At 41.8% G+C, this 23,977-nt stretch overlaps 2 protein-coding genes, 1 long non-coding RNA gene and 1 pseudogene across 5 annotated transcripts in view; 2 read left to right on the forward strand and 2 right to left on the reverse strand.

The window, feature by feature from the left end:
• Positions 1–3: 3 nt before the first annotated feature.
• On the reverse strand, positions 4–17,886 carry LOC148054656 (uncharacterized; annotated as a pseudogene).
• DMC1 (DNA meiotic recombinase 1) lies at positions 3,628–15,426 on the forward strand. Its single transcript, XM_009475205.2, has 13 exons — positions 3,628–3,709; positions 4,337–4,381; positions 7,266–7,412; positions 7,716–7,798; positions 8,411–8,463; positions 9,384–9,425; positions 10,627–10,699; positions 11,351–11,442; positions 12,155–12,228; positions 12,327–12,441; positions 13,297–13,357; positions 13,905–14,021; positions 14,731–15,426. The coding sequence occupies exons 1-13, from the start codon at positions 3,653–3,655 to the stop codon at positions 14,798–14,800; spliced, it is 1,029 nt and encodes a 342-aa protein (XP_009473480.1). The 5' UTR covers positions 3,628–3,652; the 3' UTR covers positions 14,801–15,426.
• LOC148054657 (uncharacterized) lies at positions 5,829–16,141 on the reverse strand. 3 transcript variants are annotated; one of them, XR_015706895.1, is made up of 4 exons: positions 15,691–16,141; positions 10,344–10,737; positions 9,560–9,670; positions 5,829–6,060 (listed from the first exon to the last, which is right to left on the reverse strand). It is a non-coding gene; the product is annotated as an uncharacterized LOC148054657 (long non-coding RNA). The 3 variants fall into 3 exon arrangements; XR_015706897.1 differs by lacking the exon at positions 15,691–16,141 and adding an exon at positions 14,375–14,607; XR_015706896.1 differs by lacking the exon at positions 15,691–16,141 and adding an exon at positions 11,910–12,146.
• DDX17 (DEAD-box helicase 17) overlaps positions 17,850–23,977 on the forward strand; it is a 20,674-nt gene continuing 14,546 nt past the window's right edge. Inside the window, exons 1-2 of the mRNA XM_087767561.1 lie at positions 17,850–18,210; positions 22,379–22,529. Coding sequence (XP_087623687.1) covers positions 18,167–18,210; positions 22,379–22,529 — 195 coding nt within the window. The 5' untranslated portion in view covers positions 17,850–18,166. The remainder of the gene's footprint in view (positions 18,211–22,378; positions 22,530–23,977) is intronic.

A 23,977-nucleotide genomic window follows, 5' to 3' on the forward strand; every position in this document is an offset into this window, starting at 1 on the left:
GGTGAAGTCTTTAAAGGACTGTCTGCCTAAGTGCTCTTCTGGAATAGCTCTTGCGGAATAATGCAGTTTTCAAAAGCAGTGCCAGCCAGTTTCCTCTTTGTAGACAAAGCCTTGGGCACCCAGAGTTAGACTTTAAGTACTTAAATAAATCGCTTGGTGTCTCGAACGGGGACCCTGCGAGCACTCCCGCAGTGTGCTGATGATGGTGAGGGGCTGTGGGTTTTGTTGGTTGGTTTCCCGACTTGGCTAGCACTGACGACACCCGCCTGCACTCTTAACCTCCCATGGCTGGAGGGTGGGGAAGCTTTCACAAGCACCTTGAAACAGGCTGAGATGCTGCTCCTGTCCCCTCTGCCACCTGAAACCCCGCACCCACCAGGGCAGCAACCCCGCGGGGCAGCCAGCAGCTCCTCCTGCTCACAGGAGCACACCCACGTCTCCTTCAATGCAGCCCCGTACCGACTGTGCCACCCGAGGCGAGCTAAAAACGGGCGATTGCTTTCCAAATACTGTCTCCAAGCAGACTGCAGACTTGTAGAAGTGTTCATATCCTAAAAAGCACCTTTTGCATCCTTTTAAAATGGCAGATGAAGTCATGTGTATGACTCAGCCTCATTTTCTTGTCCTGTGACTTCAGGCAAGTCACTTCTCTTCCAGCTTTTGGGAACAGATGCTCTCTGACAGGTTTCTGGCCATCCAATCCAAAAATGCCGTGTGCCTTGTTTAGGGAGACGTGAGCGTGGCACCCTGATAAAACAAAGCTGAGCTGTGTTGAACTGAACGCCCTCCAAGCCATGTTTTTAATGAAGCCTGTCTTTGCCAGCTGTAAAACAAGCATAATACAGTATTCCTTAGAGATGGCAAATATAGCAGTTGATAAATTTTAGAAGATAAAGTAATTGCAGACAATAATTCAACTGTATTTCAGCGCGGGGGGGGGGAGGGGGTAAGGAAGGGGGCAGTCCCCATTCCTGTCAGGAGCCCGCGCGCCTCCCTCACGACTCCCGCGCGCGCGGGCAGGCAGCTAACGGCCGCCCCGTTTTGGCGGGAGCGCCGCCCCCGCCCCGTGCGGCGGGAAAAGCGGGGGGTCCCTGCCCTCAGGCGGGGGCCGGCGCTGAGCCGGGGCCGGTTTGGGGAGTTCGGGGGCCGGCGCGCTGGGGTGCTGTAACCGCTCGCAGCCCCGTGCTCCCGGAGGTGCCCGGGGATGAGCTGTGTTCTGATTATTGCTGTGATTTTGACGGGGAATTTTGGTGCTCCGCGGGGGAGGGAAATTCTGCGGTGCCTCAGCCTTTGGGAACAGAAATTTACATCCCCTGAAAGGGCAGCTGGCAAGGAAAAGCCAAATAAATCCGTGTGTTGATATACGATTAATCATTTATTTTCCTCTGAGTCAATAGATGTGAAATTCCACCCGGGCGGCCCTGGGGGCAGGTCACATCGCCTCCTGCCCCCAGCGCAGGGGCCCAAACTCCGCTCCAGTCAAGTCAGCTGCGAGGATGCCGTCCGTTCAAAAGCAGCTCCTTAAACCCAACGCTGTGCGCTGGGGCCAGGTCCCCATCACACCAACACTCCCCATCTGCTGAAAAGGGTGCAGCACGCAGGTCTTGCCCGCGTATCCTAATGAGCAGCTCCCGGGGCAGCAACAGCAGGGTCGGGGCACCCGAACTGGCACAAAAGCGTTTGCGCTTCCTCACAAATATCCTCGTTTCTTCATCAGTTTGCTGTGTTGTCTCAGACTTTCACCCTTTTATCTGGTTCATTGCAGGCAGCGGTAGCTGAAATCTCTGGGTCATCGGTGCGCCAACGCAGCAGCAACAGGAGGACTCTCCACTAAACGGGAGGATTTTGTTCATCCCTAAAGCTTTTAGCAGGGTGTGGCATAATTTCTCCATTTTCCCTCGTAGCCCGCAGGAAGGCACAGGTCTGGGTCTGCCCTGTTTTTCTGCTGTGAGATGCCAATTGCCTGAGGATGGGGAGTAGGAGAACAATCTCATGACCTGTTCAGCTGTGCTTGGAGTGCAGGATTATGTGCATTTCAGGAGGATATTTTTAATGGAGAAGGGGATTGTAGTACAATTGTAATGCCTTTTGCATTACTTGTTTTTCTTTCTTCAGTATTTGAAGCTAAGGGGTTTTTAAAATCTCTTCAAGTATTTTTAATTAATGTTTTATTGTAATTGCTTTTCTGATTGATATAAAGCATGATGTGAAGGCATGATTTCTCATTCCATAATTGTCAGGGTTCTGAAATAGAAATGAAATATATCCTAACACTATCAGAAACAACTGATTTTATAGGAATATTTCCATTAAATACTAACAGAAGTGACTCCATCATATTTTCACTCCAAAACCAAATAACGTCATTCTAAAATTATAATATTTTCTTTCTCACTTCTCCCATCCTCTGTATACACAAGATTCTTGCAAGCAAATTAGGCAGACCTTGAGCATCCATCCAGAAGCTGAAAAAAGCTATTTGCAGATATTTAGTCTAAATTATCCCATCCTCTGTTAGACATAGCCCATCTTGTAGTTTCATAATAAACCTCTTACCTTTCATGGATTTTTTTCACAAGGATGAGCAAGCAAACATACATATATACACATCTGGATGAGGTAGTTTACAAAACTTTTGATCAGCCATAGCTCAAACAGTGAAGGCAAGCTCACAATTAAGACAGAAGCAACCTATCCATTTACAAAATCACAGAACTGATACAGCAGGTTATAAGATCATATTTCTAAGGAACTACTTCATATTCATTTTTCTTGCATTCATAGAATTTAAGGAGATAATATTTTGCTTTTTATTTGACCATACTATCGATAAGTGCCTACTCTGGCTTTAGGCCTTGCTTATAGGAAGCCACATAAAGAGGGCAGTGAAGCTGTAGTGGAGAACAAGCATGGCAAGCTAACCATGAAAACCCATGAAATAAGCTCTCTGTGTATACTTGTGCATAATAAAAGGCTCAGATTTTTTATTACCCTTTCTTTATTCTCTTCATGCAAGCATACTTCTTACAGGCATTACGTGCAGATCTTCAGCGTTTATTAGGTATTCCGAACTCCATCAAGAACTTGAAAACAAATACAGCTTTATAGTCTACTCTCAAGATATATGACTGAGGAGTTGTAGCCTTCTCAATAGTTTTGTGAGCTTCCTGTCACATAAAGATGGGGAAGCTGCGGTGTTGCATGGCCTTTCCGCTACCCATTCTGTCTGCAACTCTGCTGACTTTTGTTATAAAAATACAAACTGTCTTTAACTTTCTTACCAGAATAAATTCTGCTAATGTTAAGCCATTTAAAATGTTCCCACCTCCAAACTCATACTCTGACCCCAGAATGAGACAAGGGAATGAGATCTCTTTTCCTAATACCTGTTAAACCCTTTCTAGACAAACTGGTTAATCTGAGGGTAATGCAGCAGATTTTCTCTTTTTGGTCTGGTAGGTCAGGTAACAAAGAGTTGGAAGCAAAATCTGAGTTTAAATCTATATCTGATGGCAGACTGAGAAGGTTCTCAGTAGTTCAAGGACTTCTTAAAAGTCCTTTTACAGTCATTTACTCATTTATTGCCACGCCAATACTATCTTTATTTGCATTTCGCAGTAGTGATCAATACTTTATTGCCCGCTCTTTCACGATGAAGGCCATGGAGGATCAAGTAGTCCAAGAAGAACCAGGATACCAGGATGATGAGGTAAATTTATGGTTCATTAAAAAATATGTGCAGCACATGTTGTTTGAAGGTATTTTGATAGTGTTATGAAATCCATGGAGAGACAGAAGGTCCCCAAAGACCATCAGGGAGTTCAACGCATTTAAAATTTTGTTCCAGTCTAATACCAAGAAAATTTCACTCTCCTAGTCCCTGTACAGCCTTGCTCTTCTGGTGCTTGTCGTTAACCTTTCAAAAGCTATGCAGAGTTTTTAATGAGATTATAATTATTTCTTTATATTTTACACTTCTATATTAAAAGCAAGGGGACTATCAGTTAATTTTATGCTTCCAAGGAATGGTCGTCAGCCTGAAAAGGCTGAGGAACTGTGGCGGAAAAAATCAAGATGACGATGATCATAACAGAAGTTTTATTAGCACAGCAGAGGCTTGCTTGCCTGTGAAGATACACTTTATGAAGAAGATGATAGGAAATGTGTAGGCCTTCTTGGCTCGCTATGGCTTTGCTTATTTGGGCAGTCCAACAATTTATGTATTACTAGGGAAAATAATTTAAATGTTTACAAATTTGAAACAGACACATAGTGAGATAGATGTAATTACAAGAAAAAGTGAAATATTTTTTTTTTCTGCCTTTTTTTTTTTTAGGAATCCTTTTTTCAGGATATTGACCTGCTACAGAAGCATGGAATTGTAAGTATTAGCAATGACTTTATCACACAGAATTGCCCACATAAAGCTACTGTAAGGTCATTTCGCCAAAAGCGTATACACGTTGATACAAATAACTGAAGTTCCTCCTTGCAATACATTTTAAATCAGTCATGTGAAGACAAATTTTGCCTTTGGTTTTCAGAAAAGTCTCATTCCCATCAGATTCCTAAATACAGTGACAAGATATTCAAAGTATTTAGCACCCAGCACTCTTGAAAAACCAACTACTTGCTAATTTATTTGAAAACTGTGTGATAGATTACTTCCTGTTCCTGCCAATCTTTGTAATTACTCCTGCGTTTTTGGTGCCTGTGAAATTACACTGTGACAATTGTTGCTATACTATTTTCAGCACACTGGTGAAGGGGGTAGAGTAGGAGTGAAGAAAATATTAGTAGCTAGAGAAATAAGTAAGTGGTTAGTTTTCTTCATCAAATATGAATTCCTATAATCATTATCATCATCATCATTATCACATAAACATCACCAATTTATTTGAATTACTATTATTACATGTTTATCCAGGAGACTGGCTCATAGATCGGAGTCCTATTACATTTAGTGTTATAGAAGCAGAATAAGAAGTTGTGTTTGCCCAAAGTAATGTGAGATTTAACTCTAATGTAAATGACTACAGACACAATGAGACGGCATTAGACAGCACTGTTGTTACTGGGCTCAGCATGTCAGCAGCATAATTGTTGTCAACTTTTTCTATTGGCAATTCATTGACAGTTTTAAAGAGAGTTCTGAAGAAGGATCATGAGGTTGGGAGCTCTAACTATGGGGCAACACAGAAAAAATACACAAATTCTTGTGTGAAAAATGTAACAAGTTGACCAAAGAGGCTGACCTCATGAGCTGGACAGGAGCTGTAGTAGCCTGTCAATATTAAATGAGGCATGGTATGCAGAGAATGATACTAAGGTATGAAAGATCTTGAAAATAAAGAATAATGACTTAAGCTGTTCTTGTGGCTTAATAAGGGTTTCCTTTTCTTTTTTTTTGCTCCCTTCCAAGTGGTTATTCCCACATCCCACGGGAAGTTTTTGTTCTCAGTGCCAGTTAAAATCTTTGCGTGAACATATGATGACCCATATCTGTTAAATTCATTTACTTAAAGAAGTAGTTTTTGTGGGTTTAGGATTTTTTTCCTAGGAGTTGAGAGAGAAATATTTACTAGGTCTGACAGTGCGGCCACAAAGAGAGTCAGATTAGCACAACCTAGGCTGTGGTTTGATGTTCAAAAGTGTTTGGTAGGAATTAAGGTGCTGTGACCCCCGCAGCCTTTGCTGAGTGTTCCTGCCACCAGGGCATGCTATCCCTTCTTCTCGCACATCTGCATTTGTACTCACCCTGTGAACTGGATTTGCGAATCAATTAGTCCAAAAATTATCACAACAAAAAACATGGTTTAGGTTTTTTTTTTTATTCGTGAATTCTCGGTCTGCTCCCTTTTCCACCTCAGAGGCATACAGCTGGCACAGGGCTGCGAGATAAGGCAGAGGATCAGGACAAGCAGCCGGTGTCAGGGGGCAGGCGCGTCAGTACGTTAAGCCAGGAGTACTGCTGAACACTTCATAGTATTGAACTACAGTCTAAGAAGGAGCATACCCTCGGACCTTGGCTGGCACATAAGCTGTTGGTGAAAGGTGTATCTGTGAGGGAGAGAACAAGAACAAGAATTTCTATAACCAGGTCTACCACACAGAGACTTGTCATGCAGGACAGCCTTAAGGTTGGTGTGACCAGAAAGACGTAGCCACTGAAGAAATGCAGAAGCAGGGTAACGCGTTTAAAGTTTTGGTCTAGAAAAAAGATCTTTGCCGCAGCACTCTGTTGTCTTAATAGAAAAACACAATAAAACAGCTTAATCCTTTTTATATTGCTGGTTATTATATTATTTTGGGTGGAAAAGTAATTTTTATTCGTGACCAATTTTACCTTATCCATCTCTATTAATGTAAGAATCAAAAAACACATCACAGGATGAGAAATAAGCTTCCCAATGGACACAACTAATTTCTAACATAGCCCCCCTCCATTCTTATGTCCTATGCGCCCACACGCTCTAGATGAATAGACGATACATCCAGTTCATAGTTTTTTTCCAAGGAAAAAACTTGGCTGGAAATGGTAAATTGAAGTATTATCCCAAACCTTTCACACGGTATGTTTTCTTCAGAGTAATCTGTTGCTTGCCTTTAAGTTTCCAGTGATGTCAGAATTATAAAATGAGGTGAGAGGAGGCAAAATGTGCCAGTGGGGCGCTGACTGAAGTTATGCTGTGCCCAATTTATGGAAAACTAGTAAGTTCATCCCGGCCCAAAGCATTCATCAGATCTGGAGGATACGCGTGTTTTAAACTGGACATACTGTGAACACGCAGAAACAGCACAGCAGTTAGAGTCGGCTTCCAACGATCCTCGCGAGTCAGCTCCCCGTTATCCACGACCAGATTATCTGGTTTACAGATTATCTGTGCTAAGGGACCAAGGACGGATTGAGCGTTACAGGATTTACTAGGCTGGGCTCCACACTATCTGAAATAATCCGTATTGTTTCTGTACTACCAGCTTGGATCTAGAAAGACTGGCACTGAACAGGGACAAGTAAGTACAACTTGACCCGAGACACCTTTCTCTCAAAAGCCTCAGGATGTCTCTGCACAGTGATCCTTCACACCAATATTACTCAAAATTTTCTGTTGTTGGTGTCATAACAAAGAATACTGTAAATCTATTTCTTTCTTGGTGAAAATACACATACATATGAATGTATAATAAAATGTGTTTCAAAGATTTACTTCGCCTTCTAGTTGCTAACTGTCATGACTACTCACAGAAGGGAACTTCCTTCACAGAACGTAGCAGATATTAAAAAACTGAAGTCAGTTGGGATCTGCACGATCAAAGGAATCCAGATGACCACAAGACGGGCACTGTGCAATGTAAAAGGGCTTTCAGAGGCCAAAGTGGACAAGATTAAAGAAGCCGCAAACAAGCTTATTGTAAGTCAATCACTTTCCTGATGGTTTAAACTTATGCTGGCCTCTCCAAAGTGCTCTGCAACATTTCTCTTAACAGATTTTTTCACCACATCATCAAGATAATTTTGAAAATTATTCTGCTCATTACTCTAAAGGAATAATACTTTATACTCTACAACAACCAGACAAACGCTGTGGTGCTTTTCATACCCAACCTGTGTAAATGAGGGTAGGGTGGAGAGAAGATATTTATGTGGGATATTGCACTCTACGTTCAGGTTAAAGCTAAAATTAACCTCTCATCTTTTCTTTGGTCCTCCTTAGGAACCAGGCTTCCTGACTGCCTTTGAGTACAGTGAAAAACGGAAGATGGTATTTCATATTACTACTGGCAGCCACGAATTTGAGTAAGCTGATCTCTACTTAAATCATTCCTTAGTCCAAATTGTTCCAATAATCATATTTATTGCCTTTAATGAGACACAAAAATACAAAGGAACAAATATTCAGATAGGACACGTATGTTACCTGGCATCTGGAGCTGGTGCTCGCTCAAAGATGCCTGCATCAGTGAGCAACAAAACCAACCCCTTTTCTGAGGAGAAACTGGACTTTGTACAGCCATCGTAAATAAACAGAGTTTGCATCCAGAAATCCTGAATGCATCATCGTTTTTTCACCTAGTCAAAACAACCTGCAGGTCTCAGGTCAAAATTACAAGTCTTCAAGAGCTCCCTGGATATATTTTTATGGAATGTTATCTTTTCAAAGGTATTTTCTCTTTTCTTTCTTTCCAGTAATAATTTCTATAGACCTTTCTCTTGCACACAGAAAGAAAAGTTGAGACAGAGTTAATTCTTTATGAATCAGCGATCAGTTAGTGCCCTGCACTTAAGGCATCAAGTGAGGGGCTTTAGGGCAAAAATAACTTTTCTTAAAATAGCAAAAATTTCTCTTTTTTACTTTCCGCTTGTGATTTTGTGAGTTTAACCGTATCATAATCCTCTCCCTTTCTCCAGTAAACTTCTGGGTGGTGGGATTGAAAGCATGGCAATCACTGAGGCCTTTGGAGGTGAGAAAACCACATTAAATGAGTATTACTGAACAAAGAATTGCAACTTCGTTTAGATTTTAAATCAAGCTGGATTACTTCTATCAAATTTGTCACATTGTAGTCATAAAGACGAGTACCTGCATGAGGATAAGAAGAAAGAATTCACTTCTCTATTTTTCCTCTTCATTTTCCTATTTTTCCTCTTCATTTGCTCACAGACTAAGTTTAAGCTGAGTAATCATTAGACTTGGGGCATGCTGATTCAGTACAACATACCATTATTAGTACTATTACTAATGTGTCATATAGGAAAGATTTCCCTGATGCAATGTATTTTCCTTTCCAGTAACAAAACTGCCTCAGAAGATATTTTATTTATGCACACTTAGGATACATTGCATTTCATATAAGATTCTGAAATCACAATTAAGCTACTATTATAGTAAATTTGATCATGTAGTGGTTAACACTTCAACAACAATAAGAGTTCATAAACCACAGTACTCTTCCCTTTAGAAAAGATAAACTGCAGACTGACATGATTTGATATCATGAGAATAATAAAATCATAAGCTTCTCCTTGATCATTTTACTGAAAATGAAACTGGGCCAGGTCAGTGGAATCAACCATTTCTTCCCACCCCACCCCCCTTCAATTAACACTTTTCCACAGGTGCCATGTGGTTTTAACTCCTACACAGAAAAGAAAAAAAGAAAATGACCTTAGCAGTCAAGCATGATCAAATTAAAGCATTTCAGATTTTGCTTTTCATGTAACACATTTCTACTGCACAGAATATGATTTATAAATTGGGGTTAAATGATTTTAAAAGGTAGAGATAGAGGTGAATTTTGTAAGTGAGAGTGTTTCTAACTGCAGTAACTCCTGAATCTGGGAAACTCAGAAAAAGAGTTTTTTCTTTTTCTTTATTTAACAGAGTTCCGGACAGGCAAAACCCAGCTATCTCACACCCTTTGTGGTAGGTGTACTACCTTAAAACAAACAGCTGTTTCTTCTCCATTCTTTACAACTATATCAGAATTAAACACATAGAGACAAGTCAGAATCTTTTCTCTCTAGAAATACAGCGAAACAGACCTCGGTGACCCTTACCTCCATTAATTGTCTTTGAGTAGAGAACTCTTATAAATGATTACTTTTTAATACTGCTCACATCAGTGCAAGTTTTGCCATACGGAGAGAGAAACCAGTGAAACACACCATCTGGAAAAGCACAGCACAAATACGGGTTACAGGCGGACGGGAGCCTTGCTCAGAAAAGGGCAAAGGCAAGATTCTTTCTCAGCAACTCTTTTAATTTCCTGGATTCAAGAGGTTTTGCTGAATATGACATTCTGAAAGGGCACTGAAAGGATACTGCCGACTGACAGTAACTGGATAAACAAAGACTTTGGCTGTCACCGTATTTGGGCAGTGCCAAATACAGCAGGACTCTCATTTCCCAGCGGTATCTCTCAATGTGTAAATAGTAGTAAATAATAACTAATGCAACTATTAATGCTGCTAGAATATAGTTACCAGACTCTGGGTAGGCAAACATTCCCTTAAATGAACCCTATATTATAAAGGGAATTATGGCACCTTCTGGAAAAATAAGGCCTCTTCCGTTTAGTCCAGTCTCATGGTCAGCAGAGTCATACCCTTTTGCATGAATGATTACAACTGAATGAAGTGAGTATTTTAGCTTATTCACTCCAAAGAGACTAAACCCACAGTCAGTGACTATTCACATAGCAGGAAATATTCATATACAAAGAATTTTTGATCGTATGAGTTAGAGCTGGAAAAAAACCCTACTAAATCAATACCATTAATTTGGACAGAGGATTAAGAGGATGCTTTGTGCATAAGAACTTGTTAATAATACTATCCTTACCTGTTTTCAATATAAAATATACAGATTTACTGATGGTACTGAGTAAAACACAATTTTGACACCATCAATTAAATCTCATCTGATCTCCAATTGAGAAAAGTAGCTTGGCTTTCTTCTCAAGCTGGCAGTAAGACTTGAGATACTCATGATTTCCACATTGAATAAAACTGGTGGTTCTTTGTGATATGGATAAGCAGTCATATTTTATTAAAAAATAACAATAGAGGGAGTAAGAAAGTATTTTTCCCGCTTCTTCATTTTGATCCTCTATGATTCACTGTAGTGACAGCGCAGCTTCCAGGACCAAACGGCTACACAGGTGGAAAGATTATCTTCATTGATACGGAAAACACTTTGTATCTTTTGGACCGTTGAAAACTACAGGTACGGTGAACTGGAAAGAGAGTTCATTTTGTTATAAGCAAGTAAGCAGGCTCCAATAGTGTCATACATGTAAAACATGACTGACACAGAAAGCCTGGAGAGCACAGTGTTTGTTTAGTGGCCCACAAGGCAGTGAATTTTTTCTCTGTCATTTGATGTAATCCAACATGGAAAAATTAGAGTTAGGATACAGACTTTATTTTAACTGGGTTTTTTTTTTTTTTTGAGATCTAATGTGCCTTCTTGATACAGGTGATAGAAGATTTTCTATTTAGTTCAAGAGAAATTAATCTAAATACTAAACACTATTTTTAACACTTCATATCTGTGGTAGACTGTATATAAATAGGTTTTGCTCACAGCTAAATTCCTAGAGCACAGATATCCATATGTCAACCTCCCCCCCCCCCCGCCTCAAACCCTACACACAAAACAATTATCATCGTGAGCCCTAAACTATCTTTAGGGTATGTGGGACAGTGTGAAGAGAAAAAGTCAGTCTTCTCTAGGATCAAAATAAATATTCTTCTTCGGTTTTCCATAGTTCTATTTTGGAATGGAGTTTTATTATTTTCAGAGCATGGTTTATACAAAGAGAAATCCTTAACTTTGACTAATGTCAGCCGACCAGACCGCCTTCGTGACATCGCTGATCGCTTCAATGTTGACCACGACGCAGTACTTGACAACGTGCTGTACGCACGTGCATATACTAGTAAGGCCATTATTGCAACTGGCATGACATCTATGTTTTTTCTCTAAGGCTCCCATTTTAATAGTTCTCAGTTTATTAACTGAGATTGCCCACTGTTGTTTGCCACAACATTAAGTGAACTCTGCCATGTGTATGATGAGTGTCAGTGTAGCATCTTAGTAAAAGAAGCATCGATTAACGTGACCACGATTGCCTGAACGTAAGCTAATTCTATAAATGCTGTTGAGAAATTCTCTATGATCTTGTGAATGGAACTTTATGGGGACAGCTCTGACACACGCTGTCAAAAGACACTGCGTTAAAACTTCAAGGAGGTCTGAAATGGGGCTTTTTCTTTGAGAGTACAATATGAACATGAATAATATGATTAATACCATTTCTGTGTGTCATTTAATTCAACATTAAATTCAAATGTTTATATTGCTTTTCAGTTCTTAACACAACAAAAAAGTTGTCTTCGTGCATACTTTTGTTGTGAAGCTTTTCACAAGGAAGTTTCGTTAGCTGGGCAAGTGGGAACGGGAACCGGCAGAAGCACAGGCACTGCTGGTTATTGTAGACGTAGCTTGTTACTGGCCACTGGATTTAAAACTGCTGGCAGTGAAAATATAAACAGTGCAGACGTTTAAAGCGGAATTTTAAAATTCAGGCTTTTGTTGCTTCAGAGCTCTTTCTGGTCCTTATTTCATTTGGCAACTGTACTTCCCACCAGGTGAACATCAGATGGAATTGCTTGACTATGTAGCAGCCAAGTTCCATGAAGAAGCTGGTATCTTCAAGCTCTTGGTACAGGACTGATTTCTTTTTGTATGCTTACTGCTCTCAGAATACATTTTCCTATTTCCTTTCACTATATTTACTTATCTAGCATAATTACAATGCAGATCATCGACTCCATAATGGCACTTTTCCGTGTGGACTTCAGTGGTCGTGGAGAGTTGGCCGAACGACAACAGAAACTGGCTCAGATGCTGTCAAGGCTCCAAAAAATATCAGAAGGTAAGGGAAACACTGCAAAATTTGGAAAACATGGACTGGAGTTACAGAAACAGTAGCTCTTGGTAGCATGACCACCTAGTAATCCGAACGTATTATCAACCAGTCACTGGCTCAGGAATCTTTCCTCACTTCACACCTCTGTCAGTTACCAAAAAGATCAAACTGAGATATTACTTCAGGATGACAGATGGAGGAGTCTTTAGAACTACTCAACGTTTAGAGTTTTCCTAGAAATATTGTTAAGAGCAGTCCTAAATGAGAGAATAGGTTGTAGAACTGGACAAACATCCAGTAGGAGAAATTGTCTTCCCCAAATTTTGACAGTCTAAATGCATGAGAAACATGAAGAACAGAAAAAAGGATGAAGGCACAGAGAGAGAAAAAAAGCCATGCCCGTTGCCATGTTCCCAGTACTTTGCAATGCTCTGAGAGATGATGACAGGATGAATAGGGTCCCTCCTCTTTGGAATGTCTCAGAAATGTTGATGAGGAATGAGTAAATGTTTTTTCATGCAGTTAAAAAAAAAAAAAAAAAAAAAGAGTACAGACAAAGGGAGGGAGAGGGGGCTGAGGGCAGGGAGCCAACAGAGAAGATGGGAACTGAGAAAGACTTGTTCAGTGGAATTCTGAAAAGTGCTGATGTTTTGGCATAAGTATTACAGTTGAAGTCACAGAGGAGCAAATTTAGGCTGTCTCCTGATTAACTCCAGCCACCAGACATAAAGACTATTTGCTTCTCTTTCACTTGAAATTTGAAGTGCTTCAGCAGCAGCCTTGCTTTTAGCATGGATGGGAGAATACTCTGGAATTCTCATTGGATATAGTCCACCTTCTTTGCATTGTTTTCTATTGCAGAATATAATGTGGCCGTGTTTGTGACCAACCAGATGACTGCTGATCCAGGAGCAACTATGACGTAAGATACTGTTTCTCTCTCTTTAAAAAAAAAAAATTATTCTCTTTTGTATTACGTATTTAACAGAGATAAGAACTGAGATTGTATGGAGCAAGAGGCACCTAAATGAAGGTTCAGGTTGGTCATTGGTCCCTCTGGTATGATGAATCATTCATGGATGACGCCGATAGGTTTCTCTCGGCTTTTGTAATGAGTTTTTTTATGTTTACCTGCTGCCTGGCATGATGGCTTCTTTCACTGTGACTTGAACAAAGGGAACAAGCCATAAAAAGTATTCAAAAAGCACCCCATTTTGTTTTCGAGCAGCTTACATATGAAATTTAAGGTGTGTATTTCTTGAGCCTGTTGAATTTAATGAGAGGAAAATTATGCCAGCATCGAACATTCGAACATCCTATCTTGAGGCAAGTGTATTAAAGTCCTTTTTTGATATATTTAGCTATTTATTATTCATTACTGAGATCAATATGCCTCATCTGACAGTTAATCACAGTATTAAGCTATGGAATTTGCACAGTGACTCGTCACAATTTTCTTGCTCATTTAGCTTTCAGGTGGACCCAAAAAAGCCCATTGGGGGCCACATCCTTGCTCATGCTTCGACTACCAGGATTAGCTTGAGGAAAGGGAGAGGGGAGCTGCGTATTGCAAAGATATACGACAGGTAAATTGCCTTTCCTTCACAGGAAGGAAGCTGTTTTATGAGCAACCGTAAGGTGACAAAGTTCACAGTACTGAAACCTAACAACTTGACAAAGGATTCATGGTTTCAAACTAACCACGTTTCTGGATGGTAAGTTGAGAGAAAATCTGAAAGGACAAACTAATGAACAGACTTAAAGTTGTCTTGCATATCGCATACATTAAATTACGTAATCTTTCATCATAAATCCTCCTAGATGCTCATCTCTTAAAGAAGACCATCAAATAGTTTGGTAACACTGGTGGTCCCTTGGCAGGAAAATTCCAGAGCTGTCAAATTACTAAGTGTCGCTGACACAATTAATATCACTTTACCTGGTAAGCAGTGGCAGACGCAAGTGGTTAAAAATCATACTAGTGGAACTGCATGAGGAGCCCACTGTTTCTGGTCAGGAACTAAGAAATTGAAATGAGAGTCTGCAGAGCCAGAATCCTTCCCTCTCCTGCACCTTCTCCATTCCCCTCCTTTGTGTTTGTCATCTTCCAAGAGGTGGATTTCACATTTCCTGATCTTGATAACACTGACCATGTTCTACAGTTTGCACAAAGGTATAAAGATGTTGAAGTATTCCAGGTCGCTTACGCTTAGAACATTTTGGGGACGGTTTCCCAACTGCATTGAACATGGGGAAACCCACAAGTTCCTTGTTTCTTTTTTTTTTTCTCCCCAGCCCTGAGATGCCTGAAAACGAAGCCACATTTGCAATAACTGCTGGAGGGATTGGGGATGCCAAAGAATAGGCAGAAAAGTGATGTAAATGCACAGCCGAAAACCACGTGGGCAGCTGGGATGAAGATTTGTGCAAGGTCACCGACTGCCTGGCTGCATTTTTCTCTTTTGGGAACCATTTAAGATATTTTGGGAGAACATTGGGGTGAAGTCTGCACAGTTCAGTTTTATTGATCTTAATAGAATTTGGTTCCTTTAGGGTCTTCATTTTTCAGTTGAACTTTCAGCAGACAAAGATTGAAGAAATAAGCTTGTGAATTGTTCAAAGAATCCTTTTCCTATATATTGTGAAAATCAAAGCTGTCCTTTCACATGAGATTAATATACTCTTCTTTAGTTTCTTTCAAAGCGAGTGTCTATGCGGCAGAATTTAATAGTGCGAAATGGAACAGAATTGGAATAAACTCAGTTATAAAATTGACATAAATAGATGAAAAAGGCAGTGGCAGCAGGAACAGCCTAAGAACTTGATGGACTCTCATGTACTGTAGACGAACAAGTTACTTTCAAATTACATTTTTAGACATTTTTATCTTGACTAGGTAATTTTTGTATTTTTATTTAGCATTTTCTACTTTTTGGAGAGAATGTTTTAAAACTGTGAAGTTCAAAATAAAGATTACAAATTAGAACAGTACTCTGCTTATGTTTGGGTGCTTTGAATCAAACCCTGCTCTCAATAACCTCACTGATCTTTCATGAGAGAGATAAACCAGATGCGACCCAACATTTAAAAACCTTTCGTCTAGTTCTCTAAAGAAACAAACTTTATATAATTGCTTTGTCAGTCTCCTGATATATGTAAGATTATTATTATTATTAAATAGTATTAAATATTATTATTAAAAAGAAAGCAAAGCCAGTGGCGAGATAGGGCAGAGAGGCTGACACTGGTACTTACACCGAGGGAAGGGCACTTGTGACTTGGCTTGAGCGAGCGTGCCCACAGGCCAGCCAGCACAGGCGTAGCTCCAGACTAGCCAGAGATGCATGTCACTAGCCAGAGATGCATGTCACGGGGGCCAAATGAGGAAGCTGGGAGTACAGAGGGAAATGGGGGACCAGGGGACAAAATACCAATTCAGATTGTGTTACCTCCAATGCCCATGGAATTGCTTGTTTTAAGGTAAACTCAACAATTTACTTATTAGGTGCTTTAAGGGAAGGCCTTACTTTGTCCTCTTGTGTAAAAATGCTAATTAGAATGGGTCTAATGTTGGTGTCTGGTTAGAGAGCTTGTCCTCAACAATACAATAATTTTTTAATTTAGATTAACTAATGCGTGTAAGATAACATGAAGTAAAAAGGCAGCGATGACCAGAAATTCATCCCGGAAAAGCCTGACACTGTAGCCAGTTTACCTTGTGGCAGAGCTAGAGAGTTCACCTTCCTTGAGTGGTTTCTTAACGTATCTTTTGATATTTTTCCTGAGGTAAGGCACTGTTTTTCACAGCAGAGAGAAGTCTAGAGAGACAACGGCAGGGAGGCTGGCTGATGTGAGCGAGCCAGGAACGGATCAGGCGTCGTCATTTCAGGTAACATCTAGCTCTTTGCACGTACCAGTCTTTCCCACACCAGGCATTCAGATCTAATGGCCAAGTACCAAGTGTCAGTCAGAGCCTACGGTTGTCACTTGACTCCCTCCCACTCACTTAGAAAGGCCCAAGTTTCTTCCAATATTTTATTTTAAGCACCAAGATTGCTTTTTGCTTTCTCACATATGCCATACGCACATACATACAGCCCGTAAAACTAAAACGGCAAAAAATCTCTGTCTCGTTCCAGGCTGCTCTTTGTTTCAAGGGTCTGAGAGTAAAGGGGACTTGCTTTCTCTTCTGCCACGGTAACGGGTTTTTGGCAATCCGATAGCCCAGCAAGCACGGCCGATCGCGCAACCGTGCTTTGGGCCAAGGCTTGGTTTGGCTGGCGTGCAGAGATCACCCCCCAGGCGTGCCGCCTTCTGCCGGGGCGGACGCCCTGGCTACTCCTTGATACGTGCTAGAAGCATAAGCACAGCACAACAGAACTGACAGCCTGTGCCACGTAATCGCCTCACGGCTTATTTTATCTTTTAGCGAGTTGTCTTGGGTTGATGCGGGGAGTCGAACGCCAGCAGGCCATAACCGCGGCGCCTACACCGTGCCGGTGCCCTTCGACTACTTCAAAACGTTCCACTGGCCGCACGCAGCAACGCCGCAGCGGGCGAAGGGGCGAATTGAGTTGCTCGTTCGCCTTCTGGAGAGGTTGCCACAAACCTCCTGCGGCTATGGCGGGGTGCGGGTGACCGGGGGCCGCCGGCACGACCCGCCTTGGCACCCCTTGTGCCATCCTCCACCGGCCTCCTGGCACCCGGGCGAATGCAAACATCATGGCTGCCCTCGCTCGGGCTCCTGCCCCAGCGCCGGGCCAAGATCCCCCTGCTGATCTGCCGGGGGAAAAAAAAAACCACAACAAAACGGAGGGAAAACCCAAACCCGCCGGACCCGTGCGGCCTCGCCGCCGCCGAGGCCCGAGGGCCCGCTCCTCAGCGCCGGGCCCCCGCCGCCGCCCCGCGCTCCCGTTATTGTCTCCCGGGCCCCTCGGCCGCCCTCCACGGGGCCAGGCGGCGCGTAGGCAAGAGGCCGTATTCTCCAAACCCGGCTACGCTGCAAAGTTAACGTAATCCTCCGACCCTCCGCCAGCCCTGCCTACGCAACCCGCGGAAGAATTTTACGCAAAACGCACGGGCTCTTCCTGCCCTACGCCAACCTGAAGTACGCAACTTACGTACGCCGCGTACTTACGTAACGTACGCCTCGGCCTCGGTTTTCCCTACCGTCTCGAGGGGGTTACGGGGTCGGCTCCCTGCGTAGCAGACTTTGAGGAATAGGGAGAGCGTTACTCTCCTCCCTCCCTCCCTCACGCGGGGGCCCGGCTCAAGCAAAGAACGCTACGCACCTTCCGTACCCTGCCCGCCGCCCGGAGCACGGTTTCGCCAAGCGAGTTTAGGGCGTAGTTGGCTTCCGGGAATAGGCGTAGGTATTTTGGAGGGCCGCAGTTTGCGCAGCGGCGGGCCGCCCGTAACGTAACTGAAGCGGGTTGGGGCGGCGGCAGCCATTTTGTGCCGGGAGCCCGGAGGAAGAAGACGCTGGTGTCTCCACACTTCACGGGCCCTGGAGCCGACCGAGAGCCCCGCCGTTCCCTCCGCCGACGTCCAGCGGGTCTCTGACCCACTGACCACGTCTTCTCCTTTTGTATCCCACCAAAGAAGCGAGGTGGCGCAAAGCGATTCCTCCGAGACACAGCCGCCCCTGGCTGGACCGTCTCCCCGTACCCCCAGTCCCTCGCCGTCCCCACGGCCGGCATTCCGCTGCCTTTCTCCCACCCCTCCGGGTGCGATGAGGGGCTTCGGGGACCGGGGCCGCGACCGAGACCGCGGCGGGTAAGGGGGGGGGCGGGCAGGCCGGGCCGGGGGGGGGCTGGCGCGGCATGGGGGCGGCGGAGGGGGCCGCCTGCCCCGCGTTAGGGGCCCGGTGGGAGGAGGGCCGGGGAGGAGTCGCGGGGTCAAGGCGGACGCGTTCTGCTTGCGGTATCGGGGGGAGGTTTTTTTTCCAAAAAATTCTCGTGTGGGGGTGAGCTGGGGACTTTATTGGTACAGTTTTAGCAGCAAGGGGTGGTGGTGGGTTTTTGGGTTTTTATTTATTTATTCAGTTTTTCTATCGTTCATCTGTAACCATGTGTGACTTGCTTGCAATTTTGAGGCCTTCCCCCCCCCCCCAATTTATTTTCTGCCAGCCCTCTTCTTCTTTACCCTAGTTCTCCCCCCCGCCCCAAGCCACGAAGGTCTTGGTGGCTCTGGCAAGGGTGGTTGGCCAGTCTGCCCTTCTGGTTGTCATTGCTCCTTCTGGACTTACTAGAAAGATGGCAGTTGGTGAAAGATCTTTCTCAGTTGCACTCCCAGGCTTATCGTGAGAGGAAATGAGATTGAAAACTGCTGCCGTGCAGGGGACTTGCATACTCGGGAGGGTGATCTCGGTAAACATGGCCCTGGACCACACTTAACGAGCATGACCAAGCTTACGTAGCAGTCAAACAGGAGTTGTCTGTGTGGCACTGCAGAGGCCTAGCGCTTGATACTCTTTCTTGATTCTGCTATTTAAAGGAAGCTTGGCTTTGAAAAGGTTTTTGCAGTTTTTTGTTTTTTGTTTTTTTTTCTTCTGAGGATGGCAGTTATCTATTTTGAGACTTGATTTTTTTTTTTTTAAGGGTTGAAAATAATAAAATGTGCATCCCAGGCCTTCTTCAAGAGAAAGTTAGAACTAATTTAGGAGTGTAGCATTTTCTGTCCTTTAGATCACAAGTAGTCAGGCCTCCATTCTCAAGGATTAACAATAAACATATCATGTGGGTTCTGTTATTCTTATTATGGCAGACTAGATCTCAGTTAATGAGTCTTCTCTTTTTTTTTTTTTCTTTCCTTCTTGTTTTGCCTCCCCGCTGGGAGGTTCGGGAATATTTTGTTTATATGTTGCAATGCATTTTAACATTTAGTTTCTCATCGTCTGTGGAGAGAGATAGTTGTATCCTTGCTTTATCTTACACCCACATTTCACACTCTGAAATTAAAAGTTACTTTCTTTTTTTTCACAGAGAGGAGGGTTCTAGTGTTTTTCCACTATGAGGTTTCCAGCTCAGTTTAACACAAGGACACTGGAGTAAATGCTTTGGCAAGTCTGAGATAGTTCAGACCCCAGCTGTTTTTGGAGTTTAGTGAGTGAGTTTGAGTATGCAGACTTATATACAGTTATTTAAAAGAACACTATCCAAAGCACTGTCACAACACTTGGCATGCCTTAAAATTTGTGTAATCTCATTTTGTGTAAAGACTCTGATGATAGGTGGACGCTTCTCTTTTAGATCAGGCGTTCTGCATAAGTAAAAGGAGTGCTTGTGTGGTTCTTTGTGAAGTTTTTGGACATTTGCATGGAAAATGGTTTTCTTGGTCTATTATCCTGGAAGCTTTAATGCATTGGGATTCAGTTTGTTATATGTGTCTATTTAAGGTGTGAAAATATTTGTAACTACTAACAACCATCATACTTCATAAGTAACCTCTCTAAAATTTCAGGCCACCCAGCATGCTGGTTGAGCACCATTTGAAAGTTTATCACCTTCTCAGTGCTGATTCTTTCGTAGGCTGAAGAAATACAGGCTTTCTGTTTTCCTCTTGTCAGGAATGAGTTGTAGGTGACTTCTTGGAATGGAAAGTTGTCCTGTTTTGCTCTGGAATGTAACAAATTCAGTTGGTTCTGTCCCAGAAATGATGGCACCAGTAATACTAGAGCAGAATGTTTTGAGTCAGTCTGAATTTACACTTGAAAAGAGAACTGTTGGCAAATCAGTGGAATAATCTTAGATTTAGATCAGTTTAACTGGAATTGGAATCTCGTTTTTGGAATCTCGTTTTACTTGTAATGGGAATGTAAAGTGTCAGTTACTGCCAGTTTAGCGAATAAACTTTAGCAGATGCAGTGTTGGAAGACTGCTGCAGCCCTCGCTTCTTTCAGGTCAGCGTACAGCCATATTGTATACAAGAATAGAGAACTGAAACTATGTGACTTCTATGTAAAATATATTGATTCTTGCCTCTGGATAGCTGTGGAGCAAATATTCATAGTACCCAGCTGTTTCAGTGTCCAGTCTTGCACTCAGTTCTTCTGTATGTTTCCTTTCATAAGGAAACTCATTGACCCTTTGAACCGCCAATTGACTTCAGTGGGACTGTGGGTTTCGTTAGAACTCCTTGGATACAGGAATAGTTGTCATTTTGACCTCAAGTTAGCATGATCAGTAGCAGACATCTTCAATAAAGGTGAATGTTCCTGTAAATGAAAATCTAGGCTATTTTTTTTACTTTGTTGTGAAAGAAAATTTAATGCTTAAATTAATTTTTGAAGTTCTATTTCAGTCTTTTTGTATGACAAAAATTGCTGATTATGCAGGCCGTTTGGGGGTTCTGATAGATACACTGATGAGAAAATAAGGGATATTTATAGGAGAGGGAAGAGGCTTAATGAAACAGTTGCAACAAAGCAAACATTTTAAAACTTACTTCGCAGGTTTTAAGTTAAATTATATCTACCATACTTAGCTTTTCCAACAATGTAACCCTTTCTTCCTGTTAGTATGTTGATTTGAGTTCTGTTTTTTCGGTCTCTTAATGAGTATAATTTGTTGTTTCCACTGGGAAGTGATTTAAAGAACGAATGTAGTTAATATCTGCACAGATAGTCTTGGACTTAAGATAATTCAGAAATTTATTTCAGATCATCTTTATTTTTTAGCAGCTTCCCCCCTGCCCCCAGTTATTAGTGCAAGAAGATTGCTTTGGGATTTTTGTTGTTTTCAGTTTGTTTCATTAGCAGTTTTTTATTTACTAGCGGACTGCCTGGGTAAGGTGCAGACACTTTGGATTTGCTATCTAAATAAAAGTCTTGTTTTAAAGGGGCATTTCTCATGAATTCATGTTTTGCAAAAAGCTGTAGCTTTATTAACGAAAATGTGAATTAGGACAAAATTTGACCTGATAGCATTTGGAAAAGTACATTCTGCTGTGTTTGTGTGATACTAAGGACAGAACTATTTTTTGTGGCATTTTAAAATATATACTTTATAATATTTACAGTAAATAATCATTTTATGCCACTCAGTTTTCAGTTACTCTTGCAGATTATTGCTAGAAGCTCATGTTTTGTCTAATGCATCAGTTAGTCATTATAGTTAGTTCTTAACCTTCTTAAGTGTATTAAATTAACTGGGTGAAGAAAACTTACGAGAGAGAGAGAAAGAGCAGTAACTTCTGAGTAGTTCTGCTAGTTAGGAATTTTTTAGCAGAATAAACATTAAATTCTTACTCTCTTCAGTCTTCATCAAAAGCATTTGAGAGAGGATAGGATTCCCCCCCCCCCTTTTTTTTTTCCCCCTGTTAGACTCTGGTTTAATTTTTTTTTTTTTTTTTTTCCTTTGGTTCCAGAATTACAGATGGACTTGCAGGCTTGGCTGGACTTGTTTACTTTCTGGTCTTCACTCTTGTTTTTTATTTGAGGCATACTACTTGATAAGAAAGGAGAGAAGGCATAGAGGGGGGAGACAGTGAAGTAGCTGGTTTTGTGTAAAACTAACCTTGAGACAGATAAAAGGAACTTGTGATTAGAGATTTTTCTCGTACCTTTCATCTAACCACCTTTTAAGTGTACTGTCAGTTTCAAGAAAAGATAAGTGCTATAGCTGTACCCCCAGCTTTGTCCAGAGGGAGGGAACCTTGAGGTAGAAACCTAGAGACAGGCGCTTTTAAGGCAGTGACTTACAAATGGCTGTACTGGAAGGAAACTTTAGGATGGTTTTGAGTTTAGCACTGACTTAGAGCAGGTTTATGTTATTTCAAGAAGTTATATGCCATCACAGTGATTGGGGGAGGGAGAGGAGGAGTGACTTTTGCTAGAATATTGTGCTCGTGTGTCAACTTGGGGAGTAAAAGAGAACGCTTAAGAAATCTGCACATTTCAGGGTCATTAAATACTCTTGTTTATAACGAACATTGACATTTCCAGGTTTGGAGCAAGTCGTGGAGGTCCTCTTCCTCCAAAGAAATTTGGTAATCCGGGGGAACGTTTACGTAAGAAAAAATGGGATTTAAATGAACTGCCCAAGTTTGAGAAGAATTTTTACGTGGAACATCCGGAAGTGGCCAGGCTTACTCCGGTAAGTTTTCAGATCCTGTCTGTTCCATTTTGCCTACAACAGAAAATGTCACAGGTGGAAAAACTTGTCCTAGGAAGTCTGGGACAGTGTGTAATAGAACTGTCTTTTCATTAAGCTTGTTTGGTATGTGTGTACTCTGCAGGATACTGGTTCTAGTTGCTTGCAATATTTAACATTAGCAAAGGTGCTGCTTCTGCTTTTAGCTGGTTTTATATGACATATTTTACATTTGGTAATTTGTAAGTCGTCGTCATCATGCTTGTCTGGTCTAGCTATTCGTCACTGTAGATAAGATTGAGAGGGCTTGAGAGTTGCAGTACTGGGGAGGCCCCGAAAGAACCTAAAATAATGAACTAAGAGTGGCAGAAATATATGAGAAACATTTGAAAGAATTTTTTATCATAATAATAGTTCAGGCTGAAAGAGGCCGTGGGAGATGTCTAGTCGAATCCTCTGCTCAGAGCAGGGCTAACTACAAAACTAGAGCAGGTTGCTTAGCGCCTTGTCCTTTCGGGTTTGAATATCCCCAGGGATGGGGAGAGTTTATATCCTGTCTGGGTGGCTGTCCCAGGGTTTAATGTTTCTCATGGTATTTTTTCCCCCCCTAATAATTATTTGCAGCACCTTCTCTATAGTGACCCACTGGGTAGTTAAAAGTAGCAGTCACATTCCCCTGTCAGTCCTCTCTTTCCTAAGCGAAACAAATCCAGCACTCCCAGTCTTTCTTTGTACCGCCTGTATTCCAGCCTCCAGCTTTCCCCCTGTGATTGGACATGCCCTGTTAAAACCGTGTCCTTCTTATATTGGGGGCTCAGAACTGGACACAGTGCTCTGTATTTACTCTGTAGATACAGTAATCTCCCCTTCCTACCCCACTTGAGTCTAGAGTATTTTTTCCCCTCTTTAATATCTTTTTATATTTAGAAATTAAGAGATTTCATTCTTAACATGAGGAAACAAACAAGCAAAATGTTCTTATCCCATTACATAGACTTAAAAATCTTTACGTGAAATATTCATCAGATACTTACATGGCATAAGGGAATTGAAGGAGGCATTGGCTTTTTAAGGAGGCAACAACTTGAACTACTGAATCACAGTTAGCATTAGCTGCTGTAGCTGCCTTTGCCTTAGCCAGCTAAAAGGATTTTCATGTTTTTCCCAGAAGTTGTTTTCTTTTTTTACCTTTTCATTCAAGCTCAAGAGATTCTCACAAATAGTAAATTTATTGCTTAGGATAAAGTGCATGTTTGGTATTGATGTGTATCTTTCTATTGATTTTTAATGAGCATTAGAATAAGGTCATGAATTGTGGAAGCATGTTGCAAAGTGCAGTTGGACTTGCAGGATAATCTACACAAAGATAAAACACTTTTTCTAATCCTAAAATTATGCTTATGTAGATACAAATTTCAGAAATATTCTAAGTAGTTCCATTATTAAAAACA

The sequence above is a fragment of the Nipponia nippon genome, unplaced genomic scaffold (assembly GCF_047370975.1).
Source record: "Nipponia nippon isolate SJK-2023a ecotype South Korea unplaced genomic scaffold, ASM4737097v1 scaffold_3, whole genome shotgun sequence".
Classification (NCBI taxonomy): domain Eukaryota; kingdom Metazoa; phylum Chordata; class Aves; order Pelecaniformes; family Threskiornithidae; genus Nipponia; species Nipponia nippon.